A 16,265-nucleotide genomic window follows, 5' to 3' on the forward strand; every position below is an offset into this window, starting at 1 on the left:
GGTGCGGACCAGCAGGGTGAGAACAGTGCTTTGCCCAGATTAGCTCAGAAATCTCACAGGTGGTGGGGGTGGGGGTGGGGGTGGGGGCTCTGCGCCCAAGCTGCTCAGGATGACGTGGCAATTTAGACCCAGTGTCCCGGTGCTGGAGACCTGGGTCACGTCCTGCAGGCCCGAGTGCCCAGGGGGCTGGGGGAAGGGTTGCGTGCAGACCTGGGTCAGAGCTGGCTTCCAGAGGAGCCTCTGGGCACAGCTACGGAAGCCTCTAGGGCTGCTGGCACAGGGAGAAGCTCTCAGGACACACACTTGGGTCCAGGAGGAGAAAGAACGTTCCAGCAGCCTTGGCCAGCCACTCGTGGGGCGGTGAGCTCCCATCACTGGGGTGGATGGCGGGCTCCCGTGGGGAGTGGGCTTGCAGCCCCCCAGCTTCCCAGGAGTGGTTGCTCTCCCAGGGACAGCCCAGCCCCGAGTCCCCCCCGCATGACCTCGAGCTTCAGCTGAGAACAAACAGCTCCATGTTTGGCTGGCTCTCCTCGCTCCCCACCCGGCTGAGCAGAACTAGTGAGTCACGCAGGCCCAGACCATGGTGGGGGGACCAGGGTTGGGGGAGGCCAGATCCCTGCAGCAGGGGTCAGAACAGAGGGACAGTCGGGGGAGGCCAGCGGATGCTGCCTGGACACAGGGGCCAGGAAAGCCCACAGGTGGGACCCTCGCCCGCTTTGGTCCTCACGGTCTGCTCCTGACCCAGACCCCTGCCTCGCGTGACCACGGCAGGCCCCTGGCCCCCCGGGATGGAGCAGGAGGAGAGTGCGGTACTGTGCCCCACAGTGGCCTGGACAGATCCTGCTGTTGCGATGCTGGGTGAGCTGCTTCTAGGGAGTTCTAGGACAGGCAGGCAGACCTGTGGTTCCGAGGGGCATGAGTGGCCTGTGGGGACTGGCGGTCATCTGTCCCCACAGGTGTGGATGAGGGGGCAACTTGGAGCTGCCCGTGGAAGACTGGGGCCCTTCCATGTGCAGAGCTGCTGTGGGCAGGGAGGGGGCCGATGGGCCCCTTTTATTTCTAACTTCAAATTACCCTGCCTGCAACTGCCATGAGGCCACACACCCTGCTCCTCACTGGTCCCTTGGGTCCCCTTTCTGCCCTCCCCCCTTCTCAGACACTAACAGGATCCTCTGGACCCCACCCCCTCCCCCAATTAAAACCCTGTGGTGGCTTCCTGTGGGCAGGTGGGGGAGACTGGGAGCTGAACTGAGGGGGGGTCCCTGGGCTGGGGGAGCCCCTGCCAGCCCTAAGCTGGCTCAGGTCCCCCTCACCTGTTAGCAGCTTGTCGTCATGGCAACGGCGTCAGGGGAAAGGGACACTTCCTTCTACCATGGTCCTGAGCGGCCCCCTCCTTCTCCACCTCAGAGGCCCCTTGGGAGACCCACCTTGCTCTTTCCTGGCCTTGGGATGGCCATGCTCAGGCCCTGCTCTGGAAGTCCCTCGGGCACCAGTCGCTCCCACACCCTGTTGGGTTTGTCACCTCACCCTTGAGACAGGTCCTAGATGGCACAGTGGGCTTGAGTCCCTGGCAGCCGGCTTTGTCCTGAGCCCTTGGGGGCAGACACCTGCTCCCCCCCAGGCCCTGGAGTCAGGACCCCTCCACGTTAGGAGGATAAGCACACCCTCAGGGGCAGGGGCCCTGCTCCTATGTCCCTGCAGGTAGTGGCCTGGGCATCCCCCAGGGAATGAAGGCAGCTGGCCTGGCTCACCCGCCAGGCTGCAGCTGAGGGGTGTAGCTGCAGAGATGTCTGTGTCCACGTGGGGGGGCTCCTGGTGGACGCAGCACAGCTGTGTTGAGGCCCCTTTGCCACCCAGATCCCCTTGTTTCAACCTGCCGGTCTTGGCCATGCTGGCCTGTCTCCCCTGTCTGCAGTCCAGCGTGCGTGAACATGTGCACATGTGTACACATGTGTACACACGTGTGCCGGGTGACCCAGATGCTTGTTCTGTCCCACTGTCTGGAGACCCCCAAATCTGCAGGAGAACATCCTGCCCCTGGCAGGGCCCCATCACTGCAGTAGGAGCCTTAATTAATGAATTACTTTGCTAACTAATTAATTAGTCAAGAGTGCTTGTGGAAGAACCGTCTCCAGCCTCTGGGGAAAGTGCATGTGCCCTGGGGTGCTGCACTGGTGCTACAAGTGAGACCAGACCCCCAGGCCAGGGCAGAAGTGTTCAGGTTTCAGGGGTCTGTCTCTGCCTAGACCCTCTGGCTGCACGTGGAGGCTGGCAGTGGGGAAATGGGCCAAAGCCCACCCCGGGGCGGGGGAAGGCAGGTATACACAGGCCTCCATCCACACCCTCTGCCCTCTCAATGCTGAGGGGGGTCAGCCCCAGGCTCCCAGGAAGCCCCCAGGCTGCCACACGGGAAGGGTACCTGCCAGGGCCCTGAGACCAGGGAGCAGATCCCTGCCTGAGGGTCCAGCCTGAGTCCCTGGAGGTTTGGGCATCACTTGCAGAGGGAGGGGTGGAGACCCCCAGAGGTGGGGATCTGCTGAGGCCCTGGAGTGCAGGCCTGGAGCCCTGGGCCCTGCTGGGACCCGGGGGTGCATGAGGGGCCAGACCCAGCCCTGGGGATACCCATGCTGACAGCCAGGGTGGATGCCAAACGGCATGGCCTCAGCACCGCGTGTGCAGCTGCTGCCCTGCCTTGGAAGGCGGCAGAGGGCCCCCCATGGTCAAGGAGCCCTGCTCTCGCTTGGTCAGGCTCAGCCCCTGCCTGTTGGGCGTCAACTGCAGCCCCAGCCCCGTCTCATCCACACCCTTGAGCTGCTGACCCTGGGCAACCCTAAGCTCTGGATGCGCCCATCACTGGATGCCCTGCCCTGCCCCACCCCTCCCACTCCCACAGGCTGCACTGCCCTTGGGCCTGCCCATGGGAGGCATGTTTCAAACAGCATCACCCAAGATGAAGTTCACATATCATAAAATTAACCATTATAAAGTGAACAGTTCAGGCATTTAGTACATTCACAATGTGGCCGATCACCACGTCTCCCTAATTCTGGAATATTTTCTCACCTCAAAGGGACCCCCGCCCACCTTTTGCCAGCCCCTGGCACCTACTGATTCACTGCCTCAGTATTTGCTAGTTCTGGGTGTTTCATACAAATGGAATCATACAAAACATGGCCTTTGTGTCTGGTCTCTCGCTCACCACATTTTTAAGGCTCATCTGTGTTGCCACAGGTGTTGGTACTTCACTCCTCTTCATGGCTGAGTAACGCTCCAGTGCACAGATGGACCACACTCTGTCCATTTGCCTCTTGGACCTTGGGGTTGTCCCCACCTTTTGACTGCTGTGAATGCGTGTGTATGTGTGTTAATCACTGGTTTTCAGGTCTTTTGGGTGTGAACTTGGACTGTGTGGGGACTTAGGGTTTTAGCCGTCTGAGGAACTTCCAGATGGTGACTCCTCATCTCCCAGCCTCCCGGGTGTCCAGAGTGGGAGCTGCACTTGGACGGTGGCCATAGGTCCTGCCAGGAGCCTTCTGAGGTCCATGTGACTGGTGGTCCACAGAGGGTCCTGCTGGCCAGCTCAGCCGTCACCATCCTGCCTGCCCCTCTGGGGGGTGCTCAGAACAGCCTGGGTGGAGGCCATCACAGGGCCACGGTCGTGGGTCTGGGGTGTGTGCCACCGGTCCTTCAGTGGGGTTCCTGCCAGTGTGAGGCTGATTAGGGGATCTCCTCTCGTTAGTGGTGTGTGTATCGGATAAAAAACAAAACAAAAACGCAGCTCCCTCTTCAGATACTGGCAAGGGGAGGCTGTTGTGAGTCTCCTTCTGTGGCAGCCTTGGGAGATGTGGGTCACTGCCTGAGGGGCAGAGCAGGAGGCCCGTGGACTCCCGCTGCCCTGGTGAGCATGGGGCTAAGTGTGTCTGCTCTGGGTGGGTGGGCAGCCCCAAAGCCAGGAAGCTGTGGTCTGCCAACAGCCCACACGGACCACAGCGCCTGGACTTCCTGACACCTCACCTTTGTCATTGCACCAACAATGCATGACTACAGTGTCCCCCTTCCTCTCCCCTGCCCTGGCCCCATCTTGCCTCACCCGCAGCGGGCCACGTTCTCCCTGGAGTTAGTCTTCTGGACCTTTGCAGAGCTTGGCATGCACGTTGCAAAGCAGCCTCCTGTGTTGCGCATTCTCCATAACTGGGGTCCCCTGTTCCCCACCGCGGGCTTTTCCTGCTCCGTCGCAGGACGTGTTTGTGCCGATAGGACAGCACTGCCACCTCCCTCACATTGAGACATGCGACGTGTTGGTCTTGGGATCGCAGGCGCTGCTGCCTGGTGTGTGGTGGGCCCCCTGCACCTGGGCTGTGGACCTCAGGGTATCTGGGCCCACAGCCTCGGTGGGTCCGGGAATTGCCTGGTTCTCGGTGAACGTGTGGACAGAGGGGTCAGTTCTGGGGGCCGTGCTGTGCCGAGAGGGGACCGGTCCTGGGGTCTCCCATGCCTCCCACTGAGCCCGTTGCAGTTGGCTTGGGCCCGTGAGGTATCGGGGTCCCAGGGCTGTCATTCTGCCTCAGCCAAGGCCTTAGGGCGTGGGGCGCACTCATGCCCCCTCCTCAGTGGTCCAGGTGGTTCTTCCGCAAGACGCAGGAAGACAGTGCTTCCTCCCCCATGAATAAACATGTGCTTTTTTCCTCCAGCAGGTTGGAAGAGCAAGGTTGAGTGCTTCCAGAGATGAAGCCTGGGGCCACGTGGGCATGCCGGCTGAGGGTGCCGCAGGCCCGGGCGCAGAGCAGCAGGGAAGGGGTGGCCCCAGGGCCCCCTCCCCCAGGGCAGGGAGGGTTTTGCCCACCAGGGTCCCCCCCCCAGGCTGTGTGTCTACAGGCAGGTCTGTTGTAGGTCCGGTCGGGAGCCCCAGGAACAGCCTGGTGTCCACCCTTCAAGCTGGTCCTCACATCTCCCTGTCCGTTGGGGCAGCTCATCCACACCACACAGGAGGTCACGACGCTGGATGTCGGGGTGGGTTTGAAAGCCCAGCCATCTCCGGCTCCCCACCCCCACACAGCAGCCCCGAGGGCCTCCCATGTGGCGTGTCCAGCTTGGTCCTGCCTGTCTGCTAGGGGTCGAAATCACCTAGAGCCACCTCTTTCGTATGTGTGTCCTGGGCCCTGGCAGTGGGGGGAGGATGGGGCTTGGGCGGCTGCTGTGGGAATAGGGCAGACAGCAGGGAGAGAGAGGGGGTTGCCACGGTGGTCCCAGCTCAAGCACCCGTGGCCTGCCTGGGTGGTGGCCGTGGCCATGGTGAGGAGGGCACAGGTGCTGACCCAGACGTCCGGAGTCGGGGGCTCTGGGCCACCCTACCCTGGGCTCCCATTTTCCTGCTGCCAGGATCCCTCCGCTGCATCACTGGCCTGGGCACGTGGACGCTCACATGGACTGTCGCGGGTTGGGTGGGCCTAAGGGAGCTGAGCTGGCCCAGCAGATTGCTATGGGGAGCAGTCAGCTCAGGCCTTCTCATCCTCCTGAGAGCTTTGCCTCTCTGCGTGATCTCACAACGGCCATGGGGGGAGCATGGCCTGTGGGGTCAGGGCCTCATCCCTACACAGCCCTGCGTGGGGGCCACTGTGACTGTGGGGGGCCTGACTTCAGCCACATCTGGAGACCCCTGCCCCGCGGCCCTCGAGCCATCGTATTCCACTTTGGTTTGTGGCTCTGGGGCCTGGAGCCGTGTCTCCTGGTGAGGGACACCCAGCTCCGCTGTCTCCTGGTGACAGCATCCTGACCTTCGTCCCACAGATCCTGCTTGCATCCTCAGCATCCATAGCATGGGGAAAACATAACGTCCCCTCCCTCCACGTGTCTGGGGCCAGCAGGGGGAGGGGCCGAGGTGGCATTCATCAGGATGAGGGATGGGATGGGGGATACTTTATAGAAGGGGGTCTGGGTGAATCTCAGCATCTGAGAAGTAACTGTTGTCACCCCCGTTTTACAGGTGGGGAAGCAGGCTAAGAAAGGGTGAAGGGGTGGCTGATGGTAGAATTGGGGGTCGGGTTCTCATCCCCAGACTCATGGAGTGAGAGATGGCCCATCTGTGGGCCCCAGAGACCCTGAGCCAACAGGTCTGGGTGGGCTGTGGGCAGCTGCGTAATAATGAGAATTTGGTTTGGGGGGTCCAGGACCACCCTTTGGGCCACACCACCTTAAACCACACAGGCCTCGGGGACCCCCACCCTGTTCCAGGACCCTGGAGGCCACCGTCATTGGTGAGAGACAGTGGTGTGGCTGCCAGTGGGGTGCTGGCAGCCCCTGACATGTGCTGATTGGCCTCGAGCCTCTTCTGGCCTCCACGCACACTACCCGCACGCCAGCTCCCCACCTCGCGGCATCATAGTGCAGAGATGACCATGTCTGCCCTGCTGCCCTCTGGGGTGGCCCCACTTCTGAGCTGTCTTCCAAGTGGGCCAGCGCCCTTGGTGTGCTTTTAACCATCTGGGAGTCTGGGAATAAGAAAGAACGTGGAACTAGAAACTCTGGAGTGGTGTGCAGCAAAACTTAGGCTCTGGGTGAGCAGGCCCCCGGGCTGCTGGGCGAGTGCCTCTCCCCAGCCCTGAGCTTGCTGGGACGTGGTCACTTCAGCACCACGGACAGCGGCCACCATCCCTCTTGGCCTCCTGGCCCTCGGGGCCTGGCATTGGATTTGTTTGGGGTGCGTTGCTGTCATGGTCTGGGAGACCATGGAGCCAGCACCTGCTCTGCACTGACTGGGGGAGGCTGGCCCACGGGCATTGCTGCTGGGGTGGGAAGGTGGGCCAGTCCTTGCTGAGCCCCACCGAGGCCGCAGAAACAAGAAGGGAGGGAGGAGACGGGAAGGAGGCTGATGCTGGGACAGGTCGGCCGAATGCTGGGAGGGCTTTGTGGGTAGAGTGTGGGACCGGGAGGGGGGGTAAGGCATTTGAGGGGTCCCTGGACGGACCACACCTCTGCTCCCACCGCTGATCGGGTCTCCAGCCCTGGCTCTGGGCTCATTTCCACGCCTCTCTGGGGACCAGTTTCTCACAAGTCCCCAGCCTGAATGTGGGACAGGCTGCCCCAGGGAGAGTCACTCCACGCCCCACCCTGCCCAGGCTGGACACCAGGGGCCTGTTAGGCCGGGGGACATCCCTGGGTCCTGATGGGTCAAAGCCTAGAATGGTCTAGGAACATGGGTCAGGGGGCTCTCTGCCCTTCTTTCAGCCTCTGGACCTGGGCAGAGCCTTCCTGGCTATGGGGTCCTGTGGAGAGACCCATGCCCCCATCCCCTCTGTGTGTGGCCAGGCCTCGGGCAGCACCACAGCCCCCCTGCCGGGCTGGTGCGGCCGCCTCTTCCCAGCCACACGTCAGCCTGGCTTCTTTGGACCCGCAGTGGAAATTGACTCTAATTTGTAGAATTTGGTTCAAAACCTAAAGGATTTTGAATTAAAACCCAGAAAATCCATCTGTGTAATTAAGCCTCCGGAAGTCAGTGGCCTTGTGATGAGAGTCCGGTTGGCACCGTCTGTCCTCAGCTGCCCACTAAGGCGTGACCAGGGAACGGCTGTGACGTGTGGGGCTGATGGAGCCCTCCCCCCACCGCTGGCAGATCCCCTCTCTGGGCAGGGCCAGTGGGACCCTGTGCGTGGGGAGCCCCTCCCTGGGCAGGGTGGCTGTAAGTGCTTCTCCTGTGTGCACTTTGCACAGAAAGATGAGCAGGACCCCAGGAGCTCGTCCCTCCCAGGGTGTTTGTGGTGGTGGGGGAGGGGGGCTGGGGTGTATCATAGAATAATTATCCCAAAGGGGGCGTGCTCATGAGGATGGATAGAGGACTTTCTGGGCCGTGCTGACCAGGTTGGTCACCCCAGCCACATGGACAGTGTCCCCACCTCACACACGAGCCTGTGCTCATCCTGCCGCACGGGGTCACTGTGGCCGTGGAGATTGTCCTGAGCCCCTAGGGCTTGCCTCCAGGGCAGGGGATGCAGGTGGGGCCATGGGGCCAGCGGGGTCAGGAGAAAGCCAAGGTTGGTGGGTGGTTTTTGCTTGTCAGTGGTTTGGGAAAGTATCAAGGTAGGACCCCAGCCCAGGACCTCAAGCTGGGCTATCTTTGCAAGTTGCTGGGGGCCTAGTTTGTGGCTCTTGCTGGAGACTGGACCCCCCTAGCCCCTGATCAAGTAACATCTCATGGGTCCTGGCCCAGACCAGCCCAGGGCTCCAGACATGCACTGCACCGTTGAGGACCAAGGTCCTTAGCTCTGCTCAATGCCAGCTCCGGGGTCTAGGGTGATCTCAGAGTGAGCATGGGCACAGACCTGGGAGAAATCAGGCAGCAGGCTCGTGACATCAGTCTGAGATGAGGGGCATGATGCTGGTGGAAGAAGGGAAGAGCTGAGGGCTCAGAGGCAGGCTGGGCTGGGCTGGGATGGGCTGGGCTGGGCTGGGCTGGGCTGGGCTGGGCTGGGCTGGGCTGGAAACCCTGCTGCTCCTGGAGCAAGATGTTCGCCATGTGGGATGTGGGAGCTGGCCCGGCGGAAGCGCTCGGGGTCAGGGGAGAACTGGGAGAAGTGGGGCAAGGAAGGAAGGTCCCAGGACCCAGGAACAGACAGTCCCCACACCCCCACTGCCTGGATGGGCAAACTGAGGGCCCAGGCTGCTCTGTGCTGCCTCCCTGCAGGGGTGGGGGGGGGCCACGTGCCTGCAAGACCAAGGGTCCAGCCAGGTCTGGGGAGCATCTGACCATTGCACGCCCAGACCCAGAGCTGCCTGCTCCCTGCTGTGTGGCAGCGTCCTCGCTGGTGGGACTGGGGGTGCTTGTCCTTCAGGAATGTCATCCACAGCTTTAGTGTTGAGAACCCACCCCCACTCCTGGGAGACACACAATGACACCCTTGCAGCCCCTACTCCAGAGGTGCTGTTTGCAGCAGTGAAGGACAGAGGAGCCGTACGCAGCTCCCAGGGGCTGCAGCCGGCGGGTCAGGACACCGGGAGAGCTGCAGTGCCCTAGGTCTGGCTTCCGTGTGTGGCCTCAGCGTCCCATGACACAGCCTGGGACCCACGCCCAGTCCCCTCGGGCGAGCCACCGGAGCTCCCAGTCTGTGCAGGGGGTGCTGGACTGTGGCTGCCCCGTGGGCTGGTACACAATAGGTGCACTATGGGTGTTTGGTGCAGCTTTCAGCTGCAGCTCTCTCCTCCACCCACCCCACCCACGGGGACCTTGCAGCACCCACAGGCCCTGACTGTGCGCCGAGCCACCCTGCCAGCCCCTCTCGGCCAGCTTCCATTGAGCGCGTCCCTGGCCCGCCTGTCACAGGCCTGGGGGGTTGGGCCCTCAGCGCTGTCTTAGCAGGACGCTGATTTCTGTTTTTCTGCAGCCAAATCACAGCAAAGGCACTTGTTACTGCTGAACCCATTAAGTGTAATTATGGTGCTCTCAGTGGGAACGGGTAATTATATTGGTGGCCCAGTGCCACACTGTGCAGTGTGCCAAGGGCCAGGGGCTTCATAGCGGCAACTGTTGGCCCTGCCCCTGCAGGGAGGCAGGGGGAGAGGGGTCTGGGCCGGGCAGGCTGCCGGGCCCCGCGAAGGAAGGACACACATGGCCTGGCCTTCCTCCTGCCCTGATCCCGGGGCCTGTACACCTGAGTAAGCATACAGGCCCTGAACCTCCCCAGGCCTTGTCCTTCCCTGACTTCAGTCACAGCACAGCCTCTGCCAGTTTGTCAGGTGCCCTTGGCATCAGAGCCCCTCACAGGTGGGGCCGCATGGACCCCTGGCCCAGTGCCCACATGTGGTGGAGCATGGAGTGGGCACTCATGGCCCTGGGACTGGGGGAGCAGGGCCCTGCTGCTTTGGTCGCCTCGTTGATCCATGAGATACGCATCCCCCTACCCAGCTGGAGGAACACAGGGGAAACGGAGGGGCATCAAGGCTCAAGGTCACACAGCCAGTATGTGCTGCAGCCGAGGAATCTGAGGGTGGATGCCCTGTCCCTGTCATCCTGCCTCAGTCCCCTCAGCGCTGGGTGGGCCGGGGGCTGCAGGGCAGGGTGGGGACTGCAGGACAGGGTGGGCCCCAAGTGGGTAGGTGCAGGGTCTCAACACCAGGTTTCTCAGGCTGTCTACTGACACGCGGTGTTTTCCAAGTGCCAACTTCTCTCTTTAAAGGAAAGTCCCCTGTCCACCCCGCACCAGCCCGGGGAAGGCCTCTGGGGGCCTCCTGCTCGCGCCCTCGCTCTCTCCAGCCCAGGGCAGGACAGGCAGGCAGCCCCACAGAAAGCCCGCCCTGGGGGGTGCGGGTGGGTCCCGGTGGGAGGGGGTTCTTGACGTGGGGGTGGTGTGTGGGGTACAGGGAATGCCCCTGGGGCCCTCCCATCTGACGGGCACTTACCTGCACCCAGGGGTTTGGGTGAAGCCCCAGTCCCCCAGCCGGGGAACCCCCCACACGCAGCCTATCCCCCATCGGGCAGCCCCTGGGTCACCTGCCTGGGGTGTGGGCCCCTTCCTCATACATGACACGGCTGGCCCACCACAGGGCTCCCCGATCTGATGGGCCAACCGACGTGAACATGGGGGTGCACCCCTGCCTGGAGACAGCCACTGAGGGGGTCACAGCCAGAGTAATGCCATGGCCTCTGTGGAGCCACGGTGCCACCTGGTGGCCACTCCCAGAATGGCTGAGCGTTCTGGGATCCTGGGTGGCTTTTCATCCTGAGGGCCAGCGACCCCACAGGGTGGCCAGGTTCACACAGCACAACGGGATACAGCACTGGCTGCTGGCCCGGTGCCCTAAGGTCCTGGCTGGATGCCTTCCTGCCAAAGGGAAGACTCTCCTGGACAGGACCCTTCACGGGCAGGTGGCTTCCACTCCCAGGACTAACTTGGGGTGGGGGGGAGTGTCCTCACTCACCTGTCCGTCCATGTTCCGGCCCCCTTCATTTGGGCACACAGTAGAGCTGCGGGTCCTCCAGGCCCAGGCACTGAGCTGGGCTCAAGTCCACATCCCTCATCGCCCATCGCTGTGGTCAGGGCATTCTCCATCTGCTGGGGTCACAGAAGGTTTCATGCAGGGCCACGGGGAGGGGTCTTCAGGGCTGCCCTCATGAGGTGTCTACGGTACTTGGGGTCCCAGCTGGACAGTGCTGGTGAGACTGCTAATTCAAGAGGCTGACCTCAGTTTAGGGCATCAGAGTTGTGGGAGCCTGGCAGAGGGGCAGTGGCTGGCCTCTCGCCTCCATCCAGGGTCCTGCTGTACACGAGGGGTTGGCAGCAGTGTCCAGAGGCCGGTGTTGGGGGGTCTGTCCCTCACTGCCCAGCTGATGGCCTGGCCACGGGGGAGCGGATTTTGAGGGACTGACCCTGTGGCAGCTGTAGGGGGTGCTGGGGGCGGGTTCTGGGGCTCCCACACCTGCCACATGGACCCTTAACTCAGCACCTGCCCCACGTGGTTCGAGCACGTCAGCATGCTGGTCATTATGCTCAACTGCGTGACCCTGGGCATGTTCCGGCCCTGCGAGGACGTCGAGTGCCGCTCGGAGCGCTGCAGCATCCTGGAGGTGGGCGGGGCCGGTGGGGCAGGGCCGGCGGGGCGGGACTGGCCACAGGTGACCTGGACTGGGTGTGAGGGGCGCAGGCCCAGCTCTCAGGCCCCTCTCCTGCAGGCGTTTGACGATTTCATCTTCGCCTTCTTCGCGGTGGAGATGGTCATCAAGATGATCGCCCTCGGGCTGTTCGGGCAGAAGTGCTACCTGGGCGACACGTGGAACAGGCTGGACTTCTTCATCGTTATGGCGGGGTATGGCCCCGCCCCACCGCAGACCAGCCCAGAGTGGCCCCCGTACCTGGCCAGGCCTGGCTGGGAGCCCTGCCCCCCCTCAGACCCTACGGCAGCCCCTGGGCCCCCAAGGAAGAAGGATGGGGAGGTGTACTTAGGCGGTGCTGGGTCTGGGGGGTAGCTGGGTCTGGGGTACCGGGGGCAGGACACTTGTCCAGGGCTCCCTGTGCCAGCACCAGGGACAGCAGGACAGACACAGGGTGCATGGAGTGGCCTGTGAGTGGTGAGGAGCCCCCAGTGGTAACCTAAGGTTATGCTTCCCCTGCCCTGGAGCCCAGCCAGGCTGGGTGCATGGTGTGGGGATCAGGCCTCTGGCATGTGCTCACCTGCCCTGGCCTCCTGGCCTCAGCTGGCAGGGTGCCCTGGAGAGAGCCGTGTGCCCGCTGGCCTGGCTCTGTCCCCAGAGCACCTGTTGGCCGCCTGAGCCCCCGTTCTCTCTGCCCCGCTCCTAGCATGATGGAGTACTCTCTGGACGGACACAACGTGAGCCTCTCGGCCATCCGGACCGTGCGCGTGCTGCGGCCCCTTCGTGCCATCAACCGTGTGCCCAGTAAGTAACCCCCACACCCGGGCCTGGGACAGGTGTGTCCTGCTAGCCCTGATGAGAGCTTTTGAGGACCCACTGGGGCACAAGACCAGGAGGCCACACTGCCTGTATGGCGTCTGGATGCTCTGGCCCCAGCCCAGACCCCAGTGCCAGGGTAGGAGAGGCTGGCCTCCTGCCACTCGCCATAGGAACGTGAGGATGTGCCACTCCTTTTCTGGGGAGGACAGAGCAACTCTGGACCGAGTTGGGGTGTGATGGGCAGGCAGGCTGTGTGGGGTCCCGACTCCCCACGGTGCTGCTGAGTGACAGGGGCCATTCTGAACCTCAGACTCCTCATCTGCACAACATTTGGGGTCGTGCCCGGGAGCTGTGCAGGACTTGGTTGCTGTCTTGTCTGGCCCACCCTGATTCTCAGGTCTGAGTTCTGCCAAAGGGTCTGGTGCTCAGGGAAGGGTGGAGAAGCTTCCAGGGGGTCATGTGGCTGCTCGTTTGGAATGTGGTCTGTCCGGACCCAGGTCATCTGCCCACATGGGGCTGTTTGGGAGTTTCTGTGTCTTCAAAGTCTTCAGGGATGTGACCGACTTCAGCCGTTAATTTTCCTGGGGTTGTGTGTGGGTGGTGCCCATGTGACTGTAAAGTTTGTATACACACATGTGCATGTAGGTCTGTGTGTGCCGTGTAGGTGCGCACAGCCTTTCTGGCTGCCTGACCTGGGTCCTGGTGGCCTCAGCACCGAAGTCCAGGTGGTCAGGGTGTGTCCTGCGGCCCCTCCAAGAAGTCACACACCCCCAGGGTGGGTCACTCCCTCCCCCTGGCGCTGTCAGCTCCACCAAAGGGCAGATGGGTGAGGTTTATGCTGTGAGACCCCTGGGCCTTCCTTCTGCGTGCCACCTGGCTATACCCTCAGGGATCAGACAGGGCTCAGATGCTATGTGATCCTGGGCAAGTACTGTACCTCTCTGAGCCTTGGTTTACCCGACTGTGAATGTGGTACTCCTCAAGGATGGCTGTGGGTTGAGGTGAGGTGTCATACGTGGTTCTTGGCTCTGTGCCCAGCACCATCAGGCACTCAGTCCGCTCACCTGGACCCTCTTTCAGTGTGTGAAGTGATAATACAGCCCCTTTCACAACACAGATCTTCACTTTTCAGACCAAATGCCTGCAGTGGCCAGAATTGCTGCCAGCAGCTTGGCCTCGCTCTGGGGACATGTCCTGGTCCTAAACAGGGTGCCTCCCCAGGCAGGACCATGTGCCCCTCGCAGTGAGCCCCCAGTGGTCATGTTCAAGGCTGTGTCTCACTCTGGCTGCCTGGGGTCCACTCTGACCCTGGATCATATGTGGCCTTTTGAGCCAGTTGCTGTCTGGCCAGGGTGGTGCTCACTTTATCCCTGATGAATCTTCCTCTTGTCCATTTCTGAAACTTCAGTGCTTCTCCCAGCTGTGATTCCCCCCTGTGACCCCAGGGGTCCCACCTCTGCCATCCAGCAGCTCCAGGTTGCTCTCCACGAGGCCCCCTGGCTCAGCCCCCTGGCCCAGGGCTCTGCCTGCACCCTTAGGTCAGCTCTTGGTTGTTTCCGGAAACAAGTCTTATCCTCGCTGAGGTCTGGGATGGGGGCAGGCCCGGGACCAAGGGGCGCATGGGGCTTGGCTGACCCACTCCCTCAAATAATCAGCATACACGCAGCCCATCGCACCCAGGAACAAGAGCTTCAAAAGCCGCTTCCTGCCCTGGGGTGCACATAGCCCCTGCTTCCCCTCCAGTGCAGGGCTCTGCTCAATGTGATTCTCACAGAGGATGGAAAGAAACGCTGGTTCCCGAACCCAGTATCTGCTGCAAGACCCCCAGGCTGCTGCTCCCATGCAGGAGCCTGGGGCCACGGGACTCCTGGTCTGGTCACCCTGGGGGCCTGCCTGGATGCAGTGTGGTCCCATACGGCATTCGCAAGGATCAGAGACCTCCCGCCCTGAGCCCCTCCAGGCCATGGCCTTGCTCCCCTCTGTGGGGTCTTACCGCAGATGTTTGTCCTTTGGGGCATGCTGGACTTGGGGGGGCCCAGCTCATGTCCCCCAGAGGTGCTGATGTCCATCTGTGAATGGCAGAGGGCTCAGGGCTCCCAGGGGGGCCTGGGGCCTCAGGGATTCCCAGGAGGGCTCCGCTGCACTGACCGGCTGCCCTGCCACCTGCAGGCATGAGGATCCTGGTCACGCTGCTGCTGGACACGCTGCCCATGCTCGGGAACGTCCTCCTGCTCTGCTTCTTTGTCTTCTTCATCTTCGGCATCGTGGGTGTCCAGCTTTGGGCTGGCCTGCTGCGCAACCGCTGCTTCCTGGACAGCACCTTCGCCAGGTGCAGGGGCCCTGCCCACCCTGCAGGACATGCCCCTAACCTGCTCTTCCCAGGGCCTGCCCCCAGAGGTTCCTCCTCTAGCAGGCTCCTCCCCCTCCAGGCCCCTCCCCTCCCCACCCAGAGGCTCCTCCCCTAACAGGCTCTTCCCTCAACAGGCTCCTCCCCTCCAGGCCCTGTTTCCAGGGACACACCCTTCCTGGAGCAGCGCTAGCACTGGTGGGCCTGGGTCTGTCTCTGTCACTTTTGGTTTTAATGTCTGTTTCTATCTATGCCTGACTGTGTCTGTCTGTCTGCTTCTCTCTGTCTCTCCATCTCTGTGCCTTCAGGAACAGCAACCTCAGCTTCCTGCGGCCATACTACCAGCCGGAGGAGGGTGAGGAAAACCCCTTCATCTGCTCCTCTCGCCGGGACAACGGCATGCAGAAGTGCTCGCACATCCCCAGCCGCCGCGAGCTGCGCGTGGAGTGCACGCTGGGCTGGGAGGCCTACGGGCAGCCGCAGGCTGAGGGCGCAGGTGGCACAGGCCACCACACCTGCATCAACTGGAACCAGTACTACAATGTGTGCCGCTCGGGCGACTCCAACCCACACAACGGGGCCATCAGCTTCGACAACATCGGCTATGCCTGGATCGCCATCTTCCAGGTGGGCTCTGGGTCTCCCCTGCACTGGGCGCCCAGCATGCGGGGCCTGGGGGCTGGTGCCAGGCAGGCGAGGAGGGCCCGCCGCCCTCTCAGGGCCGTCCGTGTGTCCAGCCGCCTGTCCCCCCAGGTGATCACGCTGGAGGGCTGGGTGGACATCATGTACTACGTCATGGATGCCCACTCCTTCTATAACTTCATCTACTTCATCCTGCTCATCATTGTAAGTGCAGGGGCGGAGTGGGACGCACGGGGCGAGGGGTGTGGGGGGCGCCCCCGCTTTGCGACAGCCCTGTCTCAGATCCCAAGCTCCTCCTCTGTTAGCGGCCATCATCCTGTCCCCGGGGTCCAGTGAGATTCTGCTTGTGCCCCTGGCGCAGCGCCATCTTTGCTGGACCTCTTGGGTCCCTGCACTTGACTGAGCTATAGGGCAGGGCGGGGGCAGCAGAGACCCAGGGCCGTCATGTCCAGGGCAGGTGGGTGGGGGCCCTTGGTGGAGTCGGGGGGAGACTCTGTCCAGCCCCAGGAGGAGGTGGGCAGGGTTGGGAGGACAGAGAAGCCTGTGTGTGTGGGGAGGAGAGAGAGACCTCAGACAGCCCCTCAGGCCCTCCCATGGCCAGGTCCTATCAGGAGGCTGCAGGAGAGTCAGGATCACCTGTTGGGGTCACAGTCCCCCCCACAGTGTACGTGGGTCCTCAGCACAGTTCTCCACAGTATAGGTGTTTCCCCCAGGCACAGCCCTCCACAGGGATTGTGGCCCCCAGGGGTGGCCCTCACTTGGTTCTCTCAATGGCCCCTGGTGCCTGGGGCAGGGTTTGCAAAGACCAGCAGTGAATTAAACCAGGCACCCGTCCCACCTTATCTCAGACCATAAACACAAACAGCAGAGTGTCACCCG

The 16,265-nt window shown here is 62.4% G+C and overlaps 1 protein-coding gene across 6 annotated transcripts in view; it reads left to right on the forward strand.

Moving 5' to 3' along the window:
• Nucleotides 1-16,265, forward strand: part of CACNA1H (calcium voltage-gated channel subunit alpha1 H) — a 63,468-nt gene that overhangs the window by 25,294 nt on the left and 21,909 nt on the right. For 5 of the 6 annotated variants that reach the window (XM_082431810.1, XM_082431812.1, XM_082431813.1 and 2 more), the window contains exons 2-7: nucleotides 11,442-11,554; nucleotides 11,660-11,793; nucleotides 12,285-12,382; nucleotides 14,567-14,726; nucleotides 15,053-15,371; nucleotides 15,498-15,590. In XM_082431810.1, the coding sequence (XP_082287936.1) occupies nucleotides 11,442-11,554; nucleotides 11,660-11,793; nucleotides 12,285-12,382; nucleotides 14,567-14,726; nucleotides 15,053-15,371; nucleotides 15,498-15,590 (917 nt within the window). Of the gene's footprint in view, nucleotides 1-475; nucleotides 810-11,441; nucleotides 11,555-11,659; nucleotides 11,794-12,284; nucleotides 12,383-14,566; nucleotides 14,727-15,052; nucleotides 15,372-15,497; nucleotides 15,591-16,265 lie in introns of those variants that run through there. The other variant, XM_082431815.1, reaches the window with a different exon arrangement.

Source organism: Balaenoptera physalus (assembly GCF_965194825.1).
Source record: "Balaenoptera physalus genome assembly, chromosome: 16".
In the NCBI taxonomy this organism is placed as follows: domain Eukaryota; kingdom Metazoa; phylum Chordata; class Mammalia; order Artiodactyla; family Balaenopteridae; genus Balaenoptera; species Balaenoptera physalus.